This window comes from Sitodiplosis mosellana, unplaced genomic scaffold (assembly GCF_009176505.1).
Source record: "Sitodiplosis mosellana isolate CC-2019 unplaced genomic scaffold, AAFC_SMos_1.0 Smas_scaffold_6191, whole genome shotgun sequence".
NCBI classification, from domain to species: domain Eukaryota; kingdom Metazoa; phylum Arthropoda; class Insecta; order Diptera; family Cecidomyiidae; genus Sitodiplosis; species Sitodiplosis mosellana.
Genome location: NW_022601432.1, coordinates 5,577,061 through 5,601,420, shown reverse-complemented (window position 1 = coordinate 5,601,420; position 24,360 = coordinate 5,577,061). Strand labels below are relative to the sequence as shown.

The 24,360-nt window shown below is 35.9% G+C and overlaps 5 protein-coding genes across 37 annotated transcripts in view; 2 read left to right on the top strand and 3 right to left on the bottom strand.

The window, feature by feature from the left end:
* Nucleotides 1-518: 518 nt before the first annotated feature.
* Nucleotides 519-5,300, bottom strand: LOC129576867 (probable transaldolase). Its single transcript, XM_055462805.1, has 4 exons — nt 5,166-5,300; nt 2,126-2,249; nt 1,633-1,872; nt 519-1,420 (listed from the first exon to the last, which is right to left on the bottom strand). Exons 1-4 carry the CDS (start codon nt 5,260-5,262, stop codon nt 877-879), a joined length of 1,005 nt encoding a protein of 334 aa, XP_055318780.1. The 5' UTR covers nt 5,263-5,300; the 3' UTR covers nt 519-876.
* Nucleotides 5,301-5,639: 339 nt separating this feature from the next.
* LOC129576862 (coiled-coil domain-containing protein 22 homolog) lies at nt 5,640-9,458 on the top strand. 8 transcript variants are annotated; one of them, XM_055462761.1, is made up of 9 exons: nt 6,009-6,075; nt 6,363-6,422; nt 6,603-6,684; nt 6,774-6,895; nt 7,054-7,103; nt 7,193-8,197; nt 8,295-8,434; nt 8,515-8,680; nt 8,865-9,458. In XM_055462761.1, the coding sequence occupies exons 3-9, from the start codon at nt 6,635-6,637 to the stop codon at nt 9,126-9,128; spliced, it is 1,797 nt and encodes a 598-aa protein (XP_055318736.1). In that variant the 5' UTR covers nt 6,009-6,075; nt 6,363-6,422; nt 6,603-6,634; the 3' UTR covers nt 9,129-9,458. The 8 variants fall into 8 exon arrangements, with proteins under 8 accessions (XP_055318729.1, XP_055318737.1, XP_055318738.1 ...); XM_055462760.1 differs by lacking the exon at nt 6,009-6,075 and adding an exon at nt 6,153-6,283; XM_055462754.1 differs by lacking the exon at nt 6,009-6,075 and adding an exon at nt 5,640-5,789 and having other exon boundaries at nt 6,363-6,684.
* Nucleotides 9,459-9,604: 146 nt separating this feature from the next.
* Nucleotides 9,605-11,763, bottom strand: LOC129576866 (uncharacterized). 2 transcript variants are annotated; one of them, XM_055462803.1, is made up of 4 exons: nt 11,612-11,763; nt 10,394-11,459; nt 10,108-10,278; nt 9,605-10,006 (listed from the first exon to the last, which is right to left on the bottom strand). In XM_055462803.1, exons 2-4 carry the CDS (start codon nt 11,348-11,350, stop codon nt 9,731-9,733), a joined length of 1,404 nt encoding a protein of 467 aa, XP_055318778.1. In that variant the 5' UTR covers nt 11,351-11,459; nt 11,612-11,763; the 3' UTR covers nt 9,605-9,730. The 2 variants fall into 2 exon arrangements, with proteins under 2 accessions (XP_055318778.1, XP_055318779.1); XM_055462804.1 differs by having other exon boundaries at nt 11,519-11,654.
* A 3,739-nt stretch (nt 11,764-15,502) lies between these two features.
* Nucleotides 15,503-24,360, bottom strand: part of LOC129576856 (calcium-transporting ATPase type 2C member 1) — a 23,325-nt gene continuing 14,467 nt past the window's right edge. For 4 of the 21 annotated variants that reach the window (XR_008688931.1, XR_008688933.1, XR_008688938.1 and 1 more), the window contains exons 2-7: nt 21,547-21,790; nt 21,178-21,334; nt 19,402-21,069; nt 19,097-19,275; nt 17,213-18,984; nt 15,503-16,747 (exon numbers count right to left, since the gene is read on the bottom strand). Coding sequence is in view for 9 of the 21 variants with exons in the window: in XM_055462739.1 (XP_055318714.1) it covers nt 18,464-18,984; nt 19,097-19,275; nt 19,402-21,069; nt 21,178-21,334; nt 21,547-21,790; nt 22,929-22,958 (2,799 nt within the window). In the remaining 12 variants the exon portion in view is untranslated. Of the gene's footprint in view, nt 18,985-19,096; nt 19,276-19,401; nt 21,070-21,177; nt 21,335-21,546; nt 21,791-22,712; nt 23,233-24,360 lie in introns of those variants that run through there. The other 17 variants (XM_055462736.1, XM_055462738.1, XM_055462737.1 and 14 more) reach the window with 15 other exon arrangements.
* The window catches only part of LOC129576858 (uncharacterized), a 6,182-nt gene continuing 4,707 nt past the window's right edge, over nt 22,886-24,360 (top strand). For 2 of the 5 annotated variants that reach the window (XM_055462749.1, XM_055462748.1), the window contains exons 1-2: nt 23,554-23,963; nt 24,226-24,321. The gene's annotated coding sequence lies outside the window, so the exon portion shown is untranslated. Of the gene's footprint in view, nt 23,047-23,131; nt 23,964-24,028; nt 24,322-24,360 lie in introns of those variants that run through there. The other 3 variants (XM_055462747.1, XM_055462746.1, XM_055462750.1) reach the window with 3 other exon arrangements.

The window sequence follows — 24,360 nt, the reverse complement described above, 5'->3', positions numbered from 1 at the left end:
TTTTAGGCAAGTTTACATGCATGAGAGTGAGCGTTTCACTTGATTTGAGTAATTTCGCAAATTCAATATTCAAAAGTTGTGTGATCAATGGTTGAAATAAGACATATATTAAGCGCTAATGTTAGAAAGAAAAATACTCAAGCGTTCACAGAAAGCGTATCGAAAACGAGTCGCACAAATGTGAAAGTTACCGATGATAAAATATGTAGCATGATTACGCGGAAAAAATGACGAAAAATCCATCAAAAACGGATATGTATAGTATACTTATGAGTGTGTGTGTGTGTGTGTGCAGAGCAGAACGGGTCGTTTCAATAAAGCGAAGCGAAATTTCATTTCCGTTGAAAATATCCGCCTCGGAAATCGAAACAAATTTCTGCTGAAAATTTAAAAAAGGAACGACATTCTAAAAATACGATTGATGCTTTACAACTAACTTGCTGGGAAAAAAGAGAAGAGGAGGTAAAAGAACGAATCGAGACAAAAATAAAATGAATCGAAATGAAAATGCCAGTAAATTTTTGTACCAAAAATAGATATCAATCAAATCATTTATTGTTCATCATTGTAAGAGGAATGTGAAATCGGTAGAAAAAGCTAATTGAAGAGGAAGAAATTGGTGTTAAGCACTTCGATTGTATGATAACAATATAGGCTCCGCGATTCGATGTGCTATTGCGGAACGACGGCGGATGTCGTTTGTTGAATAGGTTTTTTCTTCGTATGTAACATATCTAATTTCTTGATTCATTTGAGCGAATGAATGTGTGTATTGTGTGTGAATGAGTGAGTGCTGTCACCTCCATCCATCGTCGTTGTCGTCGCCGTCGTCGTCGCCATCGTCGTCACCTTCATATTCTTCTTCAACATTTTCGCTTATTTCGATTCGGCAAAGTAGCCGGCAAGAAGTTTTTCCAATTTTCGCGCGTCAACAGCAAATTTACGAATGCCATCTGACAGCTTATCCGTGGACATTTGATCTTCGTTCAACAGCCAACGGAATTTAGCTTCGTCGAGTTCCAATTTTTCGATTTTGGCCTTTTTCGCATCGACTGGATCTAATTGACGGGCAACTAGTGCATTGCTGACAGCCAAATCGGCCAACAATTTTGGGCTTATGGTAAGCAAATCACAACCAGCCAATGCAGTCACTTCGCCGGTATTACGGAACGATGCTCCCATCACAACCGTTTTATAATCGAACTTTTTGTAATAGTTGTAGATTTGTGTAACGGAAACAACGCCTGGATCTTCATTTGGTGCGTATTGTTTGGTATCTGTATTGGCAACGTGCCAATCCAAAATACGGCCCACAAATGGTGAGATCAATGTTACACCAGCCTCGGCACACGCAACAGCTTGTGCAAATGAAAACAGCAAAGTTAAATTGCAGTGGATGTTATGTTCCTTTTCCAAAGTCCTTTTTTTCCCATAGGTTTGTTTGTTAAAAAAATTCGATGAGGGAAAAAGACGAACAAAAACACAGAGAGGGAGAGAGGGAAAAAAGAAAAGAAAAACAACATGTTATTCGAAATAAATTTACCCGTTAAATTTCACGCAAATGGTAAAATAAAGAGAGGAGGAGGCGGTGGCGGTGGGGACAGAGATGAATAAAAAGACGATGACACTTACTTAGCTGCTTGGATTCCCTCCCACGTCGATGCCAATTTGATTAGAATTCGGTTGCGATCGATGCCCAACTCTTCGTACATTGCAATCAATTTCAACGCCTTGTCAATACTGGCTTGCTTATCGAACGATAGACGGGCATCCACCTCGGTTGATACACGGCCTGGTACAATTTTCAAGATTTCCACACCGAACAGCACAGACAAATAGTCGAAAGCCTCGGCGATTTTCTCGTCAACGGTTCTGCAAATATATAAAAAAAAAATAAAAATACAAGGCAAATGAGCGAACGAGAGCCGAATAGAAAATACCATCATGGTGAAATGTGAAAGAGAATCGAGAGGCAGGTTAATGAGATTTCTGAATTACAAATTACCAAATTCGTATGAATGTTTTCTCTCTCTCTCTCCCTCTCCCATTCGACTAAAATCACAAACCGAATGAAGCCACAGAAAAAAGCAAAACAAATAGAACGGCAATATTGAGAGATACTTACGTTCCTGTTTTGTTACCATGCTTAATGGCACGTTCGATGAGATGTTGATATTGCTCTTGTTGGGCGGCTGATAGAATCAACGATGGATTTGTGGTGGCATCGGTTGGCTTGTGCGCTTTCATAGCTATAAACGAAAAATGAAGGAGGAAAAAAAAACAAGTTGAAACCATCGAATTTATGGGGATTTCACATTTCGGTCATTAATTTATTTAATTGCTATCTACAACAACCAGAGAGAGAGAGAAAGAGAAAGAGAACAAAAAAAATGTATTCAGTTTGGTTTTAGTGAGTTAATGCGCTTTTTGTGCGGTATTGAGGGTGTCTTGATATTTCACAATTGACAAAAAAAAAATCCCACTGATACGCAAAACGATTGGCGTGAGAAAGGGAGCGAGCGCGAACGAACGAATGAAGTGATGTTCGCGCCAAACCAAAAGGACAAACGAACAGATTTAAGATTTACGCCGCCAAAATAGCCGACACACCGAGTGAAAGATGCCTGCGGATTGATTGTTCATTTTAAGCGTAACGGAAGTAATTAAGTGCTTTTGAGGCACGGGGATGGAGCTTTTATTTGCAATGCTCGTTAATAGCTTTATTCGTGGTAAATGCGGCGTGTACAATGTCTTTTTCGCATTTGCTTCATTCGTGTTTCTTTTTTCTGCATTGCCCATTTTCCCCATTATCCTGAGCATTCTGTGTGTGCTGTATGTCGATGTTATATTGATGTGATGTTTGCGTGCGCGTCCAACACTCTCTTTCTCCCTTCTTGCCTCTGTCGACGATCTCTATCTCTCTATCTATATCTGTGTCTGTTTGAGTCTATGTGCATATGTGTGGGTTGTGGTAGTAAACATTTTCGTAGCAAAAAGAAAGAAACAGAATTCGTTTTTCCTTCTACGCTTTTACTACGCTTTTCACTCTCCACTATTTACACATTTGCTATCTTATCATTGGCGTTAATATCTGGGTAAACCTTTCTCTTGTCGAATAGAAAATAGCATCGAATAGCATTAGTTGATGTTGGGTTTATGGGTGTTATAGCCCATTACTATGGATTTCTAATTAGAAAATTCTTTCTTATCTTGAATACAGCCGACAGCGTAGATTGTTAGATGCGAACGATGACGACTTACCGACCGACCCGTTCGTTCGTTCGTTCGTTCGTTCGTTCAGCCAACGGACAATCGCATGCATATACAGTCATGGAAATTTAATTAGGACCGGCATTGAAATTTCAGTTTTTTCCCATTAATTCTGTTATTTTACAAAAAAATATTCATGAAATGATGTTTATGAGAATATTTGAAGTTTTTATAAATGGACTAGACTATCAATTTCATTATTTTCGGTAAAGGATATCATTTATTGATGAAATTGCCCAAAAACTGCGGGAAAAATAATTAAGACCTTCCATACAAAAAATGACAAATTTTTTCGAAAAATCGGAAAATTTATCATTTGTTTGACAAAATTCACTCCACCGATGGTCGTATTTAATTGAAATACATTTTTTCCACATTACCATTTAATAGATTTCAAATTTCTTAACAAATTCGAAAAGTTACAGACCAAACTAAACTTTATAGCATTTTTTGTATGAAAAATCGTGGAAGAATCATAGTAATCATTTCATGAATTTTTTTTGTAAAATAACAGAATTAATGGGAAAAAACTGAAATTTCAATGCCGGTCCTAATTAAATTTCCATGACTGTATGTGTTGGGCGGCGAAATTCCTTTCAGCGCAAAATAAACATTACGAACGACCATCTAAGACAGACCGCATGAAATTATCACGTAAATGAGGGAAGAGGTTTTGTGTAAACGATACGGCTCTTTATATACATGTTTTTCATTTTTTTTGGCTGCTGCTACCGCCGCCATTTTTTCTCCGCTATGATAAGTGTCGTTGGCGGGGTTCAGTTGTCGTAACTGTTGTTGATTCGGTTTTTGCGGACGTCGTTTGTTGTTCACGTAATGGTCAAATGTTTAACGATAACCTTTTACTTCTCATGTGCAACGAGATTTATTTGCCATGCAATCGTGTGTGTTTTTTTCCTCACTATCGTGTTTGCTTCATTCTGAATTGCTCCCGTTCCAGATAGTTTGAATGAGAGACAAATGTTTTTATGGCATGAGCATGCTTGAAGTGGTCGAGCCGCTACCACCACCATCACCAACACCATCGCCACGTGCAACGCTAATCTACGAGTGGTATGCTTATCGGTGCCACTGTTGCTGTCGCAACTGAAACCATGTGAAAAATATACGAAATTTGCCGCAAATACAACGACCAACTTCTAACAAAGTTTGCAACTTTTTATTTTATTCGTTTTTGCCTCCCCAACATGTACATTGTGGTACACACACCTGATCCCTGGAAGGTCTTTATTTTATTTGATTTTATTTTCCTTTTCATTCGAAAAGTCGTTCAGCCTCTCGTTTCAGCCTCTCTTCAACAGAGTGCCCGTCAAGTATTCCATTGAAGTTCTCACGCGCGCTCCATTCAAATACAATCGAGAATACACGAGAGAAGAAAGAAGAAGTTTAAAAAAAAAATAACAGCCTAAACTTGATTTATTTATGGGTAAACGATAGATTTATCAAATTGTGTTTGTTGTCTACGAACACACAAATTGTTCACACTCAATACGCACGTAATGTGCGTGCAGTGTGTGAATGCCAAGGTCAAACGCTCAACGAATTGCATAATTCAATGACTAGAAAGTTTATTTTATTTGCGTCTTTACTACGGAACAATCTGCGTTCGTGTGTAACACACTCCTATACGATATATTACATGGGCAATGCAATGGTATATCATAGTCAAATTGGTTTGATACAAGCAATCATGTATCGAATAGAACAAAAAAAGGAGAGAAATTCAACAACATCGAATGATGCGTAGTATGTATTCAAATGGATTGTTTGTATTTGGTTTTTTTTCTCGCATAAAAACGAATTTCATTGGCTCAATAATGCCAAAGGGTTAAAACATCATGGGTCATTTCATTTGATATTGCTAACATTACACATACCCTCAAAGTCACCGGTATCAGCCACGATGGTCGTCATCGTTTTCAATTGGTCCAATGCAGAGACAACTTTGCTCTTTTTCACTTGTGGTTCACTCATTTTGGTTGATCGATTGTTTTTTTTGTTCTTCAAATCACACACAAAAAAGGTCAAAAAAATGTCCAATTCGTTGACAACAACAACAACAACAAAATAAACCAAACGAAAAAAAGAAACAATTTCGTTGAAATTGAAATTACAGCAGCACCAACTAATCCGGTTCGAATAACAGCGCTAATCGGAATAAATTACGTACAATCGACAAAACACGTATCAAGTACAAAGCGTGTGCGATTAGGTACGCACATTCAACCAGTAACGTGATACGCCAAACGCGAATGCATATACACACACACACATGCAGTTGTATGGGTCTGTCTCACTGTGTCTCGTATGTTATATGCCTAATCGGCATGGCATGACATTACTCCCGTTCAATGTATGCGCGCCTGTGTATGTGTGTTTTCAGATTGTCACACAATAAAATCAGTGTAAAGTTTTCGGTCGTTTTTCATCAAGTGTTTTTGAATGCTCATAGTGTGGTGTCATGCAGTCGACTCGTAAAGTGTATGGATGGTGTTGACATGGTAAAAAAAAATGACATGTTAAATTGAATTAGCAACCAAAGGGAAAACATCATCAGATAATTTTGCAACAAAACCATTTTCACAACGAATATACGGAATTTGAAATAAACCACACACAGGCACACACACATATTGGATACACAAACACACACACATATACATACACCTAAAATGCACAGCGAAATAGAGACAATGTAATCGTTCTAGACTGAGAACTGTCAACGTCACACACAACAATCGCGAATCAATGCGGTGTTATCGTGTTTTCTTCGTCTTTTTTCTACATGTAAATTCTACGAAACGTTGTTGTTCGTTTCCTTCTTCTTCTTCTTTATTTTATTATTATTATTTTCTTGTTTTATATTCGCATATAATAACACACAACATTCCGTTTGAGTTAATTAAAAAGAGTTCCATTTAGTGGTACAACCTATATGTACACAAGTATCCAATAAAAGTAGAAAGAAATTTGATTTTCGAATAGATTAAAAAGTGTATGGTACTTTTATATCAATTGAATATCGTGTCAATCACATACAAACCAATCAATTGGGTTTTTTTTTTCGTTAACAGTGACACTTCCATTTTTTCATCGAAAAGCTGAAATAAATTTTCGATGCAAATTATTATTCAGTGAGTCTTGTGTGATTAATATTAATGAGGAAAACGATTATTTAGATATTAGTGGTGGACTTGGATATAAGCGAGATAGAAAGGCAAAGGGTACCACCGCACAAACAAACAGTCCACATTTCCGTTTCATTAAACTGATGCACTGAATGGATTTAATAAACATTTCCACTAATCACATAGCCAACTAGCACGACTGCCCACTTTGCAAAACCATGGATGAAGTTGATAACATAATTATTCATTCATTACGACAAATTGGATGGTAAATTTACGATTTTTCTGCATTTGATGAGCACAATTCTTTGTTTGTTCCAATCGACTACATTATTTATTATTTCTCGTTTTGAGCAGCAAACTTGATGGCGAAGTGGCAAGTTTAGTCGATTTTACGCCCGAGCTATTGGTGCATTGTACTGCGAAATGTTTACATCTCATTCAACCAGATCTTGAAGTACCTGAAAGTCTTCCACCAGGTATGTTTGTTAGCCAAACCATTTTTGTACCGGAAATTGGCCAAATTGTTAATTTACCCAAAAAAAAAAGAGATGGCAATCAAGACCATTTTCACAATGCATTTAATGGACTTCAATGGAAAGTAAATGGTAAATTTGTTTTTTTGTGATTTTTTCAGGTATAGCACAACGTTACAATGTGACCACTGCATTGGCCGAGGCATGTGCCGTAAGTAATAAAGATAATTTTTCTTGTTGTAAATGAATATTTTGCGCTTACAAATCACTCACAAAAATATTTTATTTATTTCAAAACAGTCAGTGGGTTTCCGTGGCGATATCGGGTATCAATCGTTCCTTTATTCAAATGTGACGGAAGTGCGTCGTGTGTTCATGTTTTTGATTGAACGGCTGCCAAAAGAAGCCGATAAAGAGCATTTAGATGAAATTCACACCGATCGCAAGTCACTGCTGGATCATAACCTTCGTCAAAGTATTAAAATTCAATTAAATGCCGCATGGACACCGCAATATTGTAAACAATTTGGTGCACGGAAATTTGGCAATCTAATTGCCATTCAAGCATCAAACAATGGATTTTTACCACAACGCCTGAATGTGCCGCATGGAACAACAACCACTAAATGTCAATCGAATGAGCTTAATGAATATTGGTCAAAGCGTTCGCCGACCATTTTTCAACAGACCAACAGCAGTAACATTTGCGCATCGTTAATCCATAAAAATGATCAGGATCTATTGAGCGGCGGAACAGTGATTACGACGAATTTAAGCAATGAAAATCAAACATCTGTGCCAGCATTGCAACGAAATTTCCGGAAATTGATTCAAATCCAAAAGTCAATCGTTGCCCCATCGTCGTATGTGAAAAAAGACAATTTACGGAATGTTACATCGGTGCAACAATTGGCACTGAACAATGTCGAAATACCGAACGAAAACGATATCGTTGTAATGCCCGAGATTCGGGAATCGGACGCCATTCGATTTGAAATTGAGAAAGTCAAGGGTGAAATTAAGAATTTACTTCAGCATCGACAAGATTTACAGTCACAAATGGCCGAATGCAAAACCGGCATGAAAACATTGGCCGATCAATTGCCACAGTTGCAAAGCGAGAAAAAATTAAAGGAACGAACACATTTATTGTTGGAAAATCCAGATGAAAATATTGAAAAAATGACCAAAGTTCTGGCCACCGCCCACGAACGAATCAATAAACTGAATGATCAATGGGATGAACATCGAATTCCATTGCAACAACAAATCGAAGTTGCACGAGGCTCTTCCAACTCGAAATACGTGAGTGATTTTAAGTAAAATTTTGCTTTGATTTTGCAATGAAACGTGGAAGGCGAAAATGCATAGATTGTATTGTTTTTTTTCTCTCTGCTTTTAGTCGCACACAAAGCAACTTCTAGACGAAATCAAATCAACGAAAGAGGAAGTCGAAGAATTGGCCGATAAATTGAAACAAAAAGCCACACTACACGCAAAACTAGTCGATGAATTCGAGAAAAATAACCGCAATTTAAACAGGTTTGGATGATTTTTTATGGACGCTCTCTTTAAGAAAAATGCGTTCAAATTTTTAACCATGTTCATTTTTGTCCGCTTAGGAATTCGTATACATCACGTATTTTAGAAATTATTGGAAATATTCGAAAGCAAAAAGCCAGTATCGACAAAGTCCTGAATGATACGCGTGATATTCAAAAAGAAATCAACACGATAAATGGCCAATTGGACCGACAATTCACAGTGACCGACGATTTGCTGTTTAAGGTAAAGAAATGAAACGTCCAAGTTGAGACACCCCACTCGATTTTAATCCGAAAATCGGTTCAAAATTAATTTTTTCTTTCATAGAAATTGCAATAGAAAATAACTTCATGCAAATAACAATTAGGTACATAATATTTTGAAAGACGATTTAATATATTGGGTTTCTTCTTCCGTATGATTCCAGACGGCCAAAAAAGATGAGCCATCGAAAAAGGCTTACAAACTATTGGCGACGTTGCATTCAAATTGTGGCGACTTAATTCAAATGGTGAACGAAACGGGGCAGGTGGAGCGTGAAATTCGCGATCTCGAGGATCAAATTGAGAACGAACGAGACCGTAACATTCCCGATAATCTCAAGCGCATCACAAACGATTTGAAACTACTGGAAATCGAAGCGAAAGAATTACAAGAGAAAATTAACGTGCTCAAAATGCAGCCTTCTTAGTTGCCTACAGCTGTTCTAGATGTAGATTCAGTAAACAATTAATGAAAAGATAAAAGAAAAAGCCAGTTAATTATGGGATCACACTATTTAATGATTTTAGCCAAAAAGAAAAAAAAAACAAACAAAAATTGTGGAGCAAAGTTTTACGAGTACAGATGCCACGATGTAGTATTTTTTCAAACACACATACACACATTATTCAATTGTCCGGTGTCTGTGTGTTTCGCAAACAAAACTGGATATTATCATAGAAAAAGTGTTCTTGTTAACATTATTACATGCAATTATTAATGAAAAATAAAAGAGACAAAAGACTCATAGGAACTTAAATGTCTGTCTGTGTCTGGGCTGAATTGCGTTTCATTTCTTTTCGTGTATTCTACATTAATTCGGCATGAAACCACGATGACTGTTTAATAAAAAATTGAACCATGATGACCGTTTGATGGGCGTTTAATAAAAAAAAACTCATTTCCTTTGTGTATTTTTCAAAATCTACGTCGATTTAATTATAAGACCTATACAACAATATTTTTAAAAAATTCTGTAGTTCACATGAATTGTATCGAGGAAGAGTTTTAAATAGATCGTCAACAATGATCTTAGTTTCGTTTGCGACTGACTTCGGGTGGTATATACGCATCGTCGATAATTTTCTGTTGACGCCGTGAAACCTTTTGCGTTTTTACGTGATCCGTTGAAATTTTTTCTATCTCCAAATCGATCTTCGTTTCATTTTCAAAGAACCATAACTTCTCCTCTTCTTCGGCCATCTCTTGCAACAGCAAATCAACCTTTTCGAGCCGGTTGTGTCGATCCACTCGGTTTAATTCATCTTGTAATTTAGTTTCGCGTATTTGTCCCCATAACGCGTAGATCTGTGATAGGAAGATAGGGAGATAGATAGGATAAAAGCGATTAGAGTGGTTGACCTTGACAACAAATTTGCATAGTGCAAATTTCGCGACGCAATACATACTTTGGTTTGTTCTTCGATTTCCTTTGTTTCATGTTCGTTAACAGTGGCGGTTGCCAGGCTACGGATAGCATCTTCAAGCGATGCTGATTCAAGTGATGCACTCGATTCGGCCAGTTTGTCAACAGCAGTGCGGAAATGTTGGTAATTTTCATCCTTATCGCGATCCTTAATCTAATCGAATGCAAAGACAACAATGGATGAATTTTATGATAAATCAAAAGTGAAGTATTCATCATGAATAAACAAACGAAAGAGAAAAGAAAATTTCGACGCGAATATTTGTTACCTGTTCTAATTGCTTTTTCACAATATCCACCACATCTTTATACAACTGGTTAGTATTGTTGAGCGATTCAATGAATTGAATACCTTCCGTATATTTCTCATAGAAAGTGTAGCCGAGTAGTTTGACCGAATTACCGATTGCACCGTCCAAATATTGGCTAATTGCTAAAAATGTTTTTCCAACTAAATGATGGCTGTTCCGCAAATCGAAGTGATCGTCAAAATATGGATTACGTAGATAATTGATTCGCACTCGAATCTCCTCCTTTTTATCACGTTTCTTTTGTTTTTTTCCTGCTTTCGGATCGGCAGCACGCATTTTTTCGGCAATTTCCGATGCTAGATCCGATTCAGATTGTTGATTTTTCACTAAATCATCAAAAGATTGTGGATCGTCCAGGTATTTGTAAGAAGCGTACAATGATAGCACACGATTGATTGGATTCTCGAAATTCTCTTGTAACATTAAGAATGTGGCAACTTTGGCGGCCATTCGATAATTTTTCAATTTAATCAATTTATCGAGACACAAATTGGCCGCATACGAATCCAAAAATACACCATAACTCAAACGATCGTCCAGTATATAGATTAAATTTTCCAAATCCGTATTGCTAAAATCCAAATGATGCCGTATGACCGCATGTGATGTTGATGCCAGTGTATTGCTCGTTTCGGCCGTTAAACGCATTTTATGAACCAAATCCGATAGCTCATTGAGCAATGCATTATCATTAATTGTATTCACAAAAATGTCCAAATCGACGGCACAAATTTTACCATGCTGCTGAAATTTCCGATCTAATTCATAGTAAAAGAGATCGGGCCGAATTTTCTGCAGCACTGGCGATTGTAAGCGACTTTCCCATGCCTCCGAACATTTGTACGCTTCCGATAAAAAATACCGAACATTGTTGGCTTTTACAAGGAATTTATTGCGATACACTTGCTTCCACATCGTCGTCTCGGTCTCTTTCTCTCGCTCTTGCTCTCTCGTCGTTTCACGAACAAACAAAAAATCCAATTGACATTAACACGCAAAATGCGTCGAAAGTAAAAAGAAAATGCTGCAATAAAAATAGAATCGATTATCAACCGGTGCCAATAGAATTACAATTACACGGACAAAAATACAACTCTTCTACATTTGATTGCAATCGTTCCAGAAGAACACACACAACGAATGAAAGAAAAAAACTGCAGCGCAATATGTTATCACCTTTTTTTTGTTTTGTTGAACGATATTATCGGCACAATGAGAAGTGGCGAAGAGAAGACCATTCGCAAGTCGCATACCAGTTGTTTTAATGGGGTTATGAAATGTTCCAAATGTCATTCCATTTTTTACTTTGAGCACACATGGATTTGACAGATGGGTGTCGTAAGATGAGCGACATTCACTGCATGCGCAGGGTTGAATAATTCAACAAGTCTCTTTCACTGTAGTACGAATTTTACATTCAAATTTTTAAATAATTCACCAAGGTTGAAACGATTTGCCTGAAAATGAAAACTCAACGAAGTTACAACCATTCCAAATGAAATGCTCTTTTTTATTGATTTTTTTTTCTTCAATTATTTGGTCTTTATTTGCTGAATTGTTCAGGGTAAATTACAAGTTACAAAATAGGTTATGAGATGTGTGTGCAGGATTTTATTTATTCGGCCAAACATCACAAAATTCATTGATTAAGCTGCGGATACTTTTTTTCTTCTGTTTTTTTCTTCTTCGGGTTTTTTCCCATTGAATTCTTTTCCATGTCAATGCAATTTTTGTTTGTTATTAATATTTTTTTTTTGGTTATATATTATGTGAACGATAGCTATAATCAATCAGGGTTATTTTGTGTGTGTCTTTTGTTTATCTCTTTTAAATTTTTTTTTCTTTGGAATAGCTCTAAGAATTGGTCATGAAAGTAGTTTCATATAAAAATGGAATCGCAGTGTGTACACAACTGGTGTCCATATAGTGTAATAAATTCAAAGATTCAGAGAGAATGAGTGTAAGCTTCAGTTGTTATGGTTTATTTTTTTTTTTTTTTTAAATTTTGTTTTCTACGTTGAAATTTTGATATTTTATCTAAAAGAACCGAGAAAAAAAAGAAGAAGAACACTTAAATCCGTTATTAGATATAAATTTGTTGCCTTCAAGAGGATTAATTAGATGGTTTAAGGTTCAAATTGCGAAAATTACGATTGATTCCAAATGTGGTATGCCATCAAAAAAACCATTGGATCCACCATCGAAATTCTATTCGATAAAATTCGAACATATCTAAGGGTTGTGTGTATTTGTGTGTGTGTGTGTGTGGATAAGGGCTTTTGAGTTGTTCAACCAATGTTTTGCTCCAATAATCGCATCAGGTGATTTAAAGGTGAATGGAGTGAATGTATGTCTACGAGAGGTATCATTTTTTATGTGTTTATGATTTGCAACGATATGTTGGATGATGATGATGATGATGTGGTTGATGGGTTTGGATGAAAATGCTTGATGACTTTTTAAAATAAACGATTTTTTGCGTGTGTATCTGGATGTCGAGCAATAATATGTATTTTTTTGTATTCATGGTAATATAGATCGTTAGATGGGCATTGGTAGTATATGATTCTGATTGGATGTGTATGTGTTTGTTTGTGTGGAAATAATCCACTCTACGATTTTCCCATTTAAATAAATTATTCTTCAGCTACCTGGTTGCACTCTAAATAATGGCTGTATGTTGCCTTCAATAAAATTTATTTATTCACGTAGTGTTTTGTTTTTAACTATTGCACAAAGTTTTTTTTTTGTTTCTCTTGTTTGTTTCTTTTGTTTGTTTCTTTTGTTTGTGTTTCCATTAAAATATATCTATTTGAACATGTTGTTGAAAATATTAAAAGCTGTCGAGTATAGAAGTTGTATTTCGAGTGTATTTTGATGGGAGAAGAAAAATGAGAATATAATCAACAAACTGCTAAGTCTCCTCTATAAAGTTGCTTAAAATGTGTGTGTGTGCGCGTTTCGCACACAGCAATGATTACAAGCAGCAACAAATGTTGAAACATTTTTTACAATTTCTAGTTGGTTGAACTGTTTCAAACTCGAGACTATATTATAAACTCTGTTATCTATTGTGTTAGTAGACATTCGGTCTTTTAGGAACTCTTTTTTTCCATTAGATTAAATTCCACTACGTGAACTTTGTGAACCGTTTTGAATACGGCCTGATATTTTCGCAAAGGATTTTTTTTGTTTCGTCGCTTTTTCTTGGAACGAAAACCAAAACGGTTTCATCCTTCTTTGGAACATTGTTGGATGGTTCCTCTATCAAATTGACCAATATTACCATGAGCTAGAAATTTGAATCACTATTGTGTTAGTTTATTGTTCCATATGTTTTTTTTTCTCTCTTCCCGTTCTCAGTTGCAATGCCCTCGTTTAGTATATATGTAAATATGCAAAAGTATTTTTTTTTTGCTGTTGAATATGAATATGATTATAAGTGATGTCTTTTGGTTTGTATAAATTAATTGTTTCATTTCACAACAATATGATTTCATGCGATAATGTTATAAGTGTTCTTAAGTTGTGTCTGTCCGTTATTTTTTTTTTTGGTATTTCCTTTGGTAGTTTGAAATTTTGTCATTTATTCCCGTACAAAGTGATGATTAAATATATGCTAATAATTCAAATGGTTTTCTTTTCTACTTTTTGTTAATGATTCAAAGAGATTTTATTATAGATAACTTGTTGTTGAAATTTTTCTTTTTTTCTTTATCAAAATGTTCGTTTTTATTTAATGTTTATTTCTTGATGAATATACGAAGAGATCGATGCGGCAAAATATTCGCAACCATGTTTAAATGATCGATGATCTCGTTTTGACAACAAAAAAAAGATTTGCTACGTTAACGACGGAACTAAGTTCAACACTGTGTACGAGAGTTAAAGAGTTGTATAGATTATCACAATAAGAATGACGGGTAAGTAATTCGTAAACGAAAGGAAGCAGATAGATTTAATTGAAGCCATTCGTTTGAAAGGAAAAAAGAGGTTGACGAGTAAATGATAGTTTTGGGTGGAGAAGAATAAAGTGCGACAGAAAGTGAGGCGAAAAATGGAAATGAATCTGAAGTGGGAGGATGCATGTAGTGTCGAAGTGAGACGAAAGATAGATAGATTTATAGACAGAGTTTATTTGGGCTTAGAATTTGCCATGGTGAAAAGTTTCAGCAGTGAATAGTGAGTGCATCAACTTCAAGATCAAGTCATTGAAAATGAAGTCGCGAAAGTATGGTTCTATAGGGTCGTTCTTTATCATTTTTTCTGTTATTACCACTTGTTTGGATTATTTTATTTCCATAAATAGATTACTATGTAAAAAGTTATCATAATTCGACTGTATTTTATTCTTTTATTGTCCCTTAACGCGATCGATTCATTTTTTGAACAGAAAAAAAAAATTGAAAAGCGCCACGATCATTTTTCCATACGATTTTTTTTTTTGCTGATTAATTGCCTTTGACTGATTTATTATCAAAAACAAAATAATTAATCATGCGCTTTTTGCATGCGTCTTCTCATAATAATGTTTATAATTGTCCATTGATAATTATTAAATTATTATAATAATTAGCAAATATAGTGGAATTCTTTTGTCTTTCTTCAATTTTTTTTTTGTTTGCGGTCGATTTGATTTGTGTTTGTCAATGGAAATGTAATGTAATTTGTCCATAGGCCAGGCCAATCAAATTTCCATGTATTGAGATACTTTTTTCTTGTGTTATCATCATTAGTATTTCTGCAATTAAGTCCAATGTTGCCATTAGAGACTAACATTTCTTCTTCGTGTGTATCACACGTCACATTTAAAGGTGCAAATTAGCAAAATGAAACGAATCAAATGGATAAAATCCAGAAAAACCAAAAAATGAATCCAAATAGTCTGGCCTTTTTCAATCATTTCTTCTTTCTCCCGTGTTGATGCTTCGATTTGCAAATTGATTATAAAATCAATCGAAGTATGTGTCAAATATTTTTTTCTCTTCTTTTTACTCTCTGTCGTGACCCTAAATCTAAATAAAAAGAATAATTTATTTTGATAAAATAAAATAATAAAAAATAAAATAAAATTTAAAAACATATAGTTGATTTATTTCAATGATCTGTGTGTGTGTGTTTTTTTTATAAATATCTTTTTTCTCTTTTTTAAGTTACATAAATACAATCTTTTTATTTCATTGTCTCATAATGTTTTCTTTTTCTTTTATTATCTTACACAAAAAAAAATGATATCTTTCAATCTGACACGTTCAGTTAAATTCTAAGTTGTTGCAAGCAAACAAACCAAAAAATGTCTTAAAAACTAATTGGTTGTTTGATTGATTCTTCTTCAAAAAACAATTATTTGATGTGTGTAATAAAAAGCAGCTTAGAAATCATTGACATTGTATGTTGTTGTTGATTTGCGCGGTTAATAATCTCACAGACAAAAACAAATTCCTATAGCTTTACAAGAGCAAAAAAAAAACAATTAAACATTTTCTATAAAATATAATACAAAGAAGAAAAAAAATTTAAAATGCAAAAGCTATAAACAAAAGCAAGAAATCTGTTTCAAACCGAGCGCAAATTGAAACTGAAAGTTGATATTTATTTCTTTTTCTTCATCATCTTCTTGGTGATCGATTGCCAATTGTGGCTGGATCACAAAATTTACTAAAATATTTTTCGTCCTCAAATTTCTATTTTGTTCTGAAATAAAACCATTTCTGTTTTAAACTAAATCATTTGTTTCTATGGTAATCCTTGAGTTTTGGATGGGCCAAACCAAATATGATGACTGCTACTGAAGTTGGCCGAAAGAAATGTTTGTTTCAATTTTTTTTTTTAATTCTTCTTTCATTGACCGAATCATCTTATCATATTTTTTTGTGTGTTTCTTTCGTGTTTTGTGGACGTAAAAAACTAGGCAATTTGGACAATGTTCTCTTATTTAATGTGCAGCGAACATAATACACGTAAAATATCTATTTAACTTAATATCTCAATCAATTCTCAGCTCTTCATCTTCTTCTTCTTCTCAATTTTTTTTTTTTCATTTTTGTTCGATTTTTTTTCCCTTTCTTAATGTAAAAAAAAAATACACATAATTTAAATAACAAAAATGCGAAGCCCATGGGAATAGAGTTGCAGAGATTTACGGTGGATGTATGTGTGTAATTGAGTGAGTGAGTGGCGAAGCTGAAAGGGCGAAGAAGAAAAAAATCACGAGCGAATTAAAAAGGAAAAGAAAAACGGCACAACAAAAACAACTCAAGAATTAATGTGCGTTAATGGATTTAATGCAACTTGCAGCGAATAAATAAATACCTAGGGGATTCATGCCAAATTTTATTTAGCAAAATCTATTTGTATTATTTAAATCATGTAAAATTCACGCTAGATTTCAAATATTTTGTATTATTTCCCGAATGCGTTGTTATTGTTCATATTCACCTTGAACAATATGTTCTGGAAGTGGGTTTTGGTGGATCTTCAGGATGGATCAGACTGGGTTTGACAATGCCCTGGCCCATCCTGAGGATCCACTTCCAGAACCAGGAGCGGTTTTGAACAATCCACAGGATCCACCAAAACCCATTTCCAGAATTTTTGAAGCGATAATGACGACAACAGATTGGACATGGTTCTGCTGACAGTCGGTTTATTGAACAAAATTGAGCAAAATTGAAATTATGCATACATATCTGTTTAATATGTTGAAACATAAACAAATTCATATTATTTGTTCATATTTTAAATATGGAAATTGGCGTGAGTCCCCTAGATAAATACTGAATCATAACATTCGAAAAATAAATAATATCGTAACGAAATTTTTTTCTTCAAACAAACATACTCGAAAACGAAACCAACGAAAAAGCAAACGAAAAATAAAAACGTGATTAGACATCAATTAAATCGTGTGTTAGTTTGTGTTAATTGTAATAAAATTTTTGCTAGATTTTCATCTCTTGTTGTTGGCAAGAGCGTGAAAGAGGGCGAAATGCATTATTATTTCTCTCAAATATTTGTTCGAGTCTTTCTTGGGGTGGTTGAAACGATGTGCGCCATAATTTCTATGTATTTAGAGAAGAAAAAAATGGTGTAAGCGTGTGCAACTGGCTGGAAACGGATGTGTTGAGCTGTGCACATTTATTGATTTTTATTCGTTGTAAACTAAATCTAAGGTAGATAAAGAAATACATTGCAAACAGATTTGAGGAAAAATCGAAATAATATGCGAGCAAACAAAATAGATGTGTGTATGTGTGTGTTAAAATGGTTAAAATAGGGGCAACCAAAAAACAACAAAACACACGAACACAAACACGAGATTAAAAATAGTTGTGAATTCCAAAAGTAAGATTGAAATCCAGCGAAAAAAAAATAAATAAATTGTGTGGCTTTTGCATAGAAAAGAGTAACACAAATCACTTGGTGGGTAGATGTCGACATAAATGATGAAGTTTGCTTAGTTTATCTTTTGATCTTTCGTGGTCACGATCTGGATGTTAAATGACCATTAATCGCTTTCTCGGATGTTGTTCGAATCGTTTCCTTTCGCCGGTCGTTTTTTTAACGTAATTCAATAGAGAGGCAAAGAAATTTTAATTTAAAACGCTTCATAAACTAAACTAAACGCAAGAGAACTAACGCACAGATAAAATCGGAATGGGTTTTTGAAGAAAAAAAAACAATATGGGTGGAAAAAAGCATTATATGTAGAAGTATTTGAATATTCTTGAGGGTGGGTACTGCAAGCCTGATATAAACTGTTTTTTTCGTTTTTCTTTTTGTTCTTGTGCCTATTGCAATGCTTCGTCTCTGATCGAACAAAAATAATCAAATCGAATCGATATTTTTGTTTGGATTCGGAAATTGTTGTTGTTGCTTTTTTCTCTCTCCGATCGTTGTGTTTTTTTTTTCTCGATTACTCACTCAATTTACAAACGTTTATGCGATTCCGATAGGATGCGGAACCATCTGCGCGCGCTATTCTCATAGATCACATCATTGGTTTTTGTCAACACCACCCGCTAATTGTCATACGAAATCCATATCTGTTTTGGTTTTGTACATGCGTTGCTCCATTGTGCGTTCAAACCATTTCTTCACCTCGGACACAATGAACACGGACGATGTGAGGGTCACCAAAAATAGTAGATCGTATGCGGTCAATGCTTCCGTTTGGAATACCATTTGTAGCGGTGGAAAATAGATCACGAGCAGTTGACCGATGAGTGAAAAGCCAACGGCTAACAAGAACATCTTATTGGTCAGCAGACCAATTTTAAAGATGCTTTTCGTTTGCGAACGACAACTCAGCGCATTGAACATATCGAACAATACGAAACAGGTGAATGTCATCGTTGTATCACGCTTTGTTCGGCCCTCAGAACCATCCAGCATTTCACGTTGAAACACCCAAAGCGTGCCCAATATTATGATGCTAGCGGATAACAACACATTTATTATGACTGATTTGGTTATCATCGGCTGTTTAACATTGCGAGGACGTTGACGCAACACATCTTGATCCACGGCTTCCACACCAAGCGATTGAGCTGAAAAAGCATGGCATTTCGAAGAAGAGTTTAGTAGATGAATTCAGAAGAATGAACTTGAAATTGGCTTTGTAATTGCGAAAATCCGAATTCGGATGAAAGTGATCCCTACCTGGCGGTCCATCCATAATAATATTGATCCAGAGAATTTGCATGGCATTCAATGGATTTGGAATGCCCATCAATGTGGATAATGCGATCAATGACAGCGCAGCGATTGATGTACTCAATTGAAACCGTACGAAATTTCGAATGTTATGGAAAATTGCTTTGCCCTCTTCAATTGCAGCACTGGAATTACATTTCAATAAGATGTTAGATTTCGAAGTAAAAATTCAATTCGGTTCGGACAAAATTATTAAATTTAAATTGATTGAAAAGAACGGCATCAGCTCTATGATTTGAATTGATACTTACATGATCGTGTGAAAATCATCATCAACGAGAATCATGTCAGCGGCTTCTTTACACACATCCGTGCCATTTTTGCCCATTGCAATGCCGATGTCGGCCCGTTTCAAGGCAACGCCATCGTTTACACCGTCACCCGTCATACCAACAATATTGCCATTGCGTTGCAACGCTTTGACTATTTGCAATTTATGCTTCGGTGTGACGCGATAAAAGATGCTCACGCTGCTAATGCACTTTTCCAGCTGGACATCGTTCATTTGATCCAAATCGGTGCCGGACAAAATGATATGGTGCACGGTATCCAAACCGATGAGATTGGCCACGGAAACAGCCGTTTCTTGTGAATCACCCGTAACCATTTTAACGCTGACACCACTTTGGCGTAAAATTTCAATGGATTCGCGGACCAATGGTCGCGGCGGATCCGTAATACCAACAACACCTAAGTACACTAAATCCTGTAGTGATTTACCTTTGGCCAGTGCCAATACACGCAAACCCTTTCGACCGACTTCATAGGCTTCGGTCAAAAATTCCGATTCAATTTGTTTGGTCAACGGCACAATTTGGCCACCGAACTTGTAGCGTGTGCATTGTGGCAATACCATTTCTAAAGCACCTTTCACGAAGAAAATCTCCTCTTTGTTATTACTGTATTTGGGCGCCACACGAACAGCCATCACTTTTTGCTCCGAACTAAATGGATACTCTTGCAAGCGAATGTATTTATCGGATGCGGCATAGAGGCCACATTTCATGCCAGCTGCCAATAGTGCACCTTCGGTCGGTTGACCAAGTAATGCTTCCTCTTGAATGATTGCATTATTGCACACCGTTCCCACTTCCAGTAAATTTGTAATGCTCTCCTTTGCCATTTCGGTGCTGTTGCATTCACGAATATGAATTTCACCTTGATCATTGTAACCGGCACCAGTAACATCTGCCATATACCCGTCCGATGTGATGATTACCGTTACGGTCATTTCGTTCTTTGTGATTGTACCGGTTTTATCGGAGCAGATGACATTGACACAGCCCAGCGTTTCGACTGTTGGCAACTTCTTAACAATACAATTTCGCTTGGCCATTCGCATCACACCCAATGCTAGGGTAACGGTAACAACAATTGGCAATCCCTCGGGAATAGCAGCAACCGCCAAACTCACACCAATCGTGAACATTTCGACAACAGCACGATTCTGTAGCCAACCGAGGAACATGATTATGCCAATGATGCAAAATGAATAGAAACTAAGCTGTGCACCCAAAATGTCCATGGATTTTTGTAATGGAGTCTTTGGTGCCTCTTCGGCTTGCATCATTTTGAACACTTCACCGAATTCACTGCGCTCGCCGGTGCTAACAACGATACCCTTTCCGCTGCCACATCGCACCAACGTACCCATGAATGCAATGTTTCGCATTCTGGTGTGATCTTTTGTGATGCCATTCGTTCCGTTCGTACTGTTGTTGAGCGACGAATTGAACATAACCTCCGACGTTTTTGATGCTGGCTCTGTTTCACCCGTAAAACTGGATTCATCGATTGCCAAATCAATCGTTTCGAACAAACGACAATCGGCAGGCACACGATCACCAACATTTAACAGAACTATATCACCCGGCACCAATTCGCGAGCCAAAAATGACTCCACACGATTCTCTCGCCAACTAAATTGAAGGGAATTGGATAAGAATAAGGAAAAAATGGTTAAAATGATAGAAATTGTATTTAAAAATAAAAAAAAAACATCGTTGACGTGTGAACTGTGAACATACCATCGACATTCTGGTGGCACCAACTTTTTCAATTCTTCCAAACTTTTCTCCGATCGATATTCCTGAATGAATGCAACTGTGACTACAATGATTATAGCTATCGTAATGCTGGCCGCATCATCAAATTGTCTCATAAATATACTGACTAGTGCCGAACCTAAAATATGCACCAGAGTAAATTTATTCGTTTAGCTTAAACTGATTATTATTGAATCAAGTGTCTGATTGAATTGTTAATGCGGCTGATATATATATATATATGTGTGTGTGTGTGTGTGTATTTGTGGTTGTGTTGCTACCGTCGCACCATCAAAACCGCACACAACATAAGGCAAAGCTGTGTTAAATAATTTAACACACGACACTAACCCAATAGCAGTAAAATAAGTGGATTTTTAAATTGATCAACGTATTTCTTCCAGGCTGGTTCATCTTCGTCGGCATGTAATTCATTGTATCCGATGATTTTAGCGCGATACTTGGCCTCTGACCATGTTAAACCGGTTCGAATGTCTACACGTAATCGTGCCGCCACTTCGTTAGCTGCATGGATCGATGAGTCAGCTGTCGATGGCAGCATTTCCAATTCTAACAATGAACTATCGTCTGACGACTGCAATGACAACACAATTTTCAATACAATTAATTAAACGCCAGGAAAAAAAATATACGATTTTAATGAAAATTATTAGTCTAAATCAGTTAAATGCGGTTATTTTATTTTTCACTCTTATTTACGCTGATGATGTGGGGGAGGAAAAAAGCATACATTCAGAATAAATATTTTACGAATTTAATGATGTACGGAATAAAGCTGTAATTGTTGCTAGCAACCATGTGCCCCGAAACGTGATAATAATTAATGTATTTTATGAATCACGAATATTTTGATGAGAATAAAAAAACCAAACAGTCCACGTTTACCGCGTACTTTATTTGTTCATATCAAAATTTAATATTACTACGCTGGTCCCTCTCTCTCTCTCTCTCTTTTTCCTTCTCTGTCTCTGTGCAAATGTGATTCGTTTCTCTCATTAAACACTGAAAATCTGTATAATCAATTTGTAACAATGATTATTGTTTCTCAGTTTGGAAATTGAAACACACGCGTTGTGCTGATGCCAAATCGAAATCACTGTCGATTCAGTCAAATTGTATGCTATCAATGCCACCTGATGTACAAAAATTACCGCTCAATTTATCCACTCGAAAGATAGATAATTATATCAAATCGCGCGGATCGGTGTGGCATGGCATGGCTCAGCCATTCAATTAACAACTCAAATTATTTTATTTTCATATACTCTCTGTACCTCCGATTACTTGTTGTTTCAGCTATTTTGAATTGGGAATTTAATTTGTGCTAATAAAAATTCTTGGCTGCGTTTGTTTCTAATGAAATACTCGATGCCGAAGTCAGCGGACTTGCACAGGAAAACACAAAAAAAATGCAAGCGGAGTGAAGGAGTGAATAAAAAAAAAACTTCAAATGCGATGAAATCGAAAGCAATTTTCGATTCGAAAAAGTTGCATACTTGGCACAATAAAAGCATGTAACTGAGACCCAGAACTAACAAACTCAAATAAAAATCACATAAAACGAAACAACAGCCGTAGCAATTCGATATACATGAAACATGAAAAGCACACTCACTCACACACACACACACACACACACACACACACTAAACACAGATTTTGTTGGAGTGAAAATATAAAACTAAACCAAAATCGATATGTGAAAAACACACAGCAACAACAACCGAAATAAAAAAAAACATATAGTTTATGTAAATTGACGACGAATCGCCTGTTCCTGCTTCACCACTAAACAACAACACAGAAATATACACACTAAACACACGTCAAGTAAATTCTTTTCTGTGTTTCGGTATATTATTTCACTTAACCTGGATATTTATATAATATATTTTTTTTTCGGTATTTTCTCCAGGTGGACTAATATTTATCACATTGTTGTTCGTCCAATAAAACCAGAGAGAGAGGCCTCATTACCGGTAAAAAAAAAGAGAACACCAATGTACGCGTTCGCCTTCAATCGATTTTGACAGCACAGATGAACACAGAACAGCGTGATAGAAACAACACAACGCAACAACCGGAGAAGAAGAAGAAGAAGAATACCCAAGTAACATTTATGTAATGCTTTTTACCGTTAAATTAAGTAATGCTTTTGCCCACTTCAGTGGTGCATTTGACCATTAATTCACATACAATCCCGTCCGAATCGGATGAAATTCGGGTATCATCCAACTGTACGCTACACTCGAATCACATCCATTTGTGACGGTAATAATGGGTGTGAAAACTGACTGACTGACTGAGAATTATATATGTACAACATCTTTGAATCAATTGAGAAATCAGAACCGTTGTGCAACATTTTCAATTGTAAATGTCACTTGAAATCTTCAAACTATTCATTAGCTCTAGAAATATGCACGATATAATAATCATTTTCAGTATAAAAAACTGTCGAAGCAAAAACATTTTGCTTCTCTTTGGAGATTTCCCTTTCTGTCTCCAATTCGTAAAACAGCAGTTTTGACGCAGCAACCGTCACGCCAATCAAATGTGGTGTTCAAAGGATGAAACATTGAGGCCGAACGATTCGTTTTGTAAATGTCACTCAGCACAGCGGCTCATTGGTGTAGGAACATTGTCAAGAAATTGACGCACATTTCTTTGAGTGAACATTTAACGAAAAAAGGCAATTTTTTTTGCGAAATAGTTGCTTTAATTGCGAGACTAAAACCCTTTTACAGGTATGTACGGCTAAGAATAGAGTTTTTGCACAAATTAAATTGTGGATTATTTTGGAAATTGTTGTGAAATTGTTATTTCGTCATACCGGTTCACATTTTCATGTTCAATGACATGTTCAAAGCGGGAAAAATCGCAATATTCTAGACCGATTGCATTGATTGACGCGAATAAAACAATATAAATTAATTCGATCACAACAAGTTTTCCCATTTTTTTTTGTTACCAATTACAATTAATGGATTGTGGTTTTGTTTTCCAAAGATTATTTCGCAATTTTGAGGCGAGATTCGCATTGAGACAGGGAGACAGAGAGCAAACGAAGCCTGATCTATTCAAAGTGGACTTATTATGACCGAGGTGAGTTTAGTGAACGTAGAAAATTGCAACAAATTAGCG

Bases quoted from the DNA above. Each gene is read 5' to 3' on its own strand.
- LOC129576867 (XM_055462805.1), bottom strand. From the start codon at position 5,262: ATGAGTGAACCACAAGTGAAAAAGAGCAAAGTTGTCTCTGCATTGGAC. The intron at 2,250-5,165 runs GTATGTGTAATG...TTTCGTTTATAG, and splicing joins TGATACCGGTGACTTTGAGG to CTATGAAAGCGCACAAGCCA. The intron at 1,873-2,125 runs GTAAGTATCTCT...ATATATTTGCAG, and splicing joins CATGGTAACAAAACAGGAAC to AACCGTTGACGAGAAAATCG.
- LOC129576862 (XM_055462754.1), top strand. From the start codon at position 6,635: ATGGATGAAGTTGATAACATAATTATTCATTCATTACGACAAATTGGA. The intron at 7,104-7,192 runs GTAAGTAATAAA...ATTTCAAAACAG, and splicing joins CATTGGCCGAGGCATGTGCC to TCAGTGGGTTTCCGTGGCGA. The intron at 8,435-8,514 runs GTTTGGATGATT...TTGTCCGCTTAG, and splicing joins AATAACCGCAATTTAAACAG to GAATTCGTATACATCACGTA.
- LOC129576866 (XM_055462803.1), bottom strand. From the start codon at position 11,350: ATGTGGAAGCAAGTGTATCGCAATAAATTCCTTGTAAAAGCCAACAAT. The intron at 10,279-10,393 runs GTAACAAATATT...GCATTCGATTAG, and splicing joins TGAAAAAGCAATTAGAACAG to ATTAAGGATCGCGATAAGGA. The intron at 10,007-10,107 runs GTATGTATTGCG...TTCCTATCACAG, and splicing joins AAATCGAAGAACAAACCAAA to ATCTACGCGTTATGGGGACA.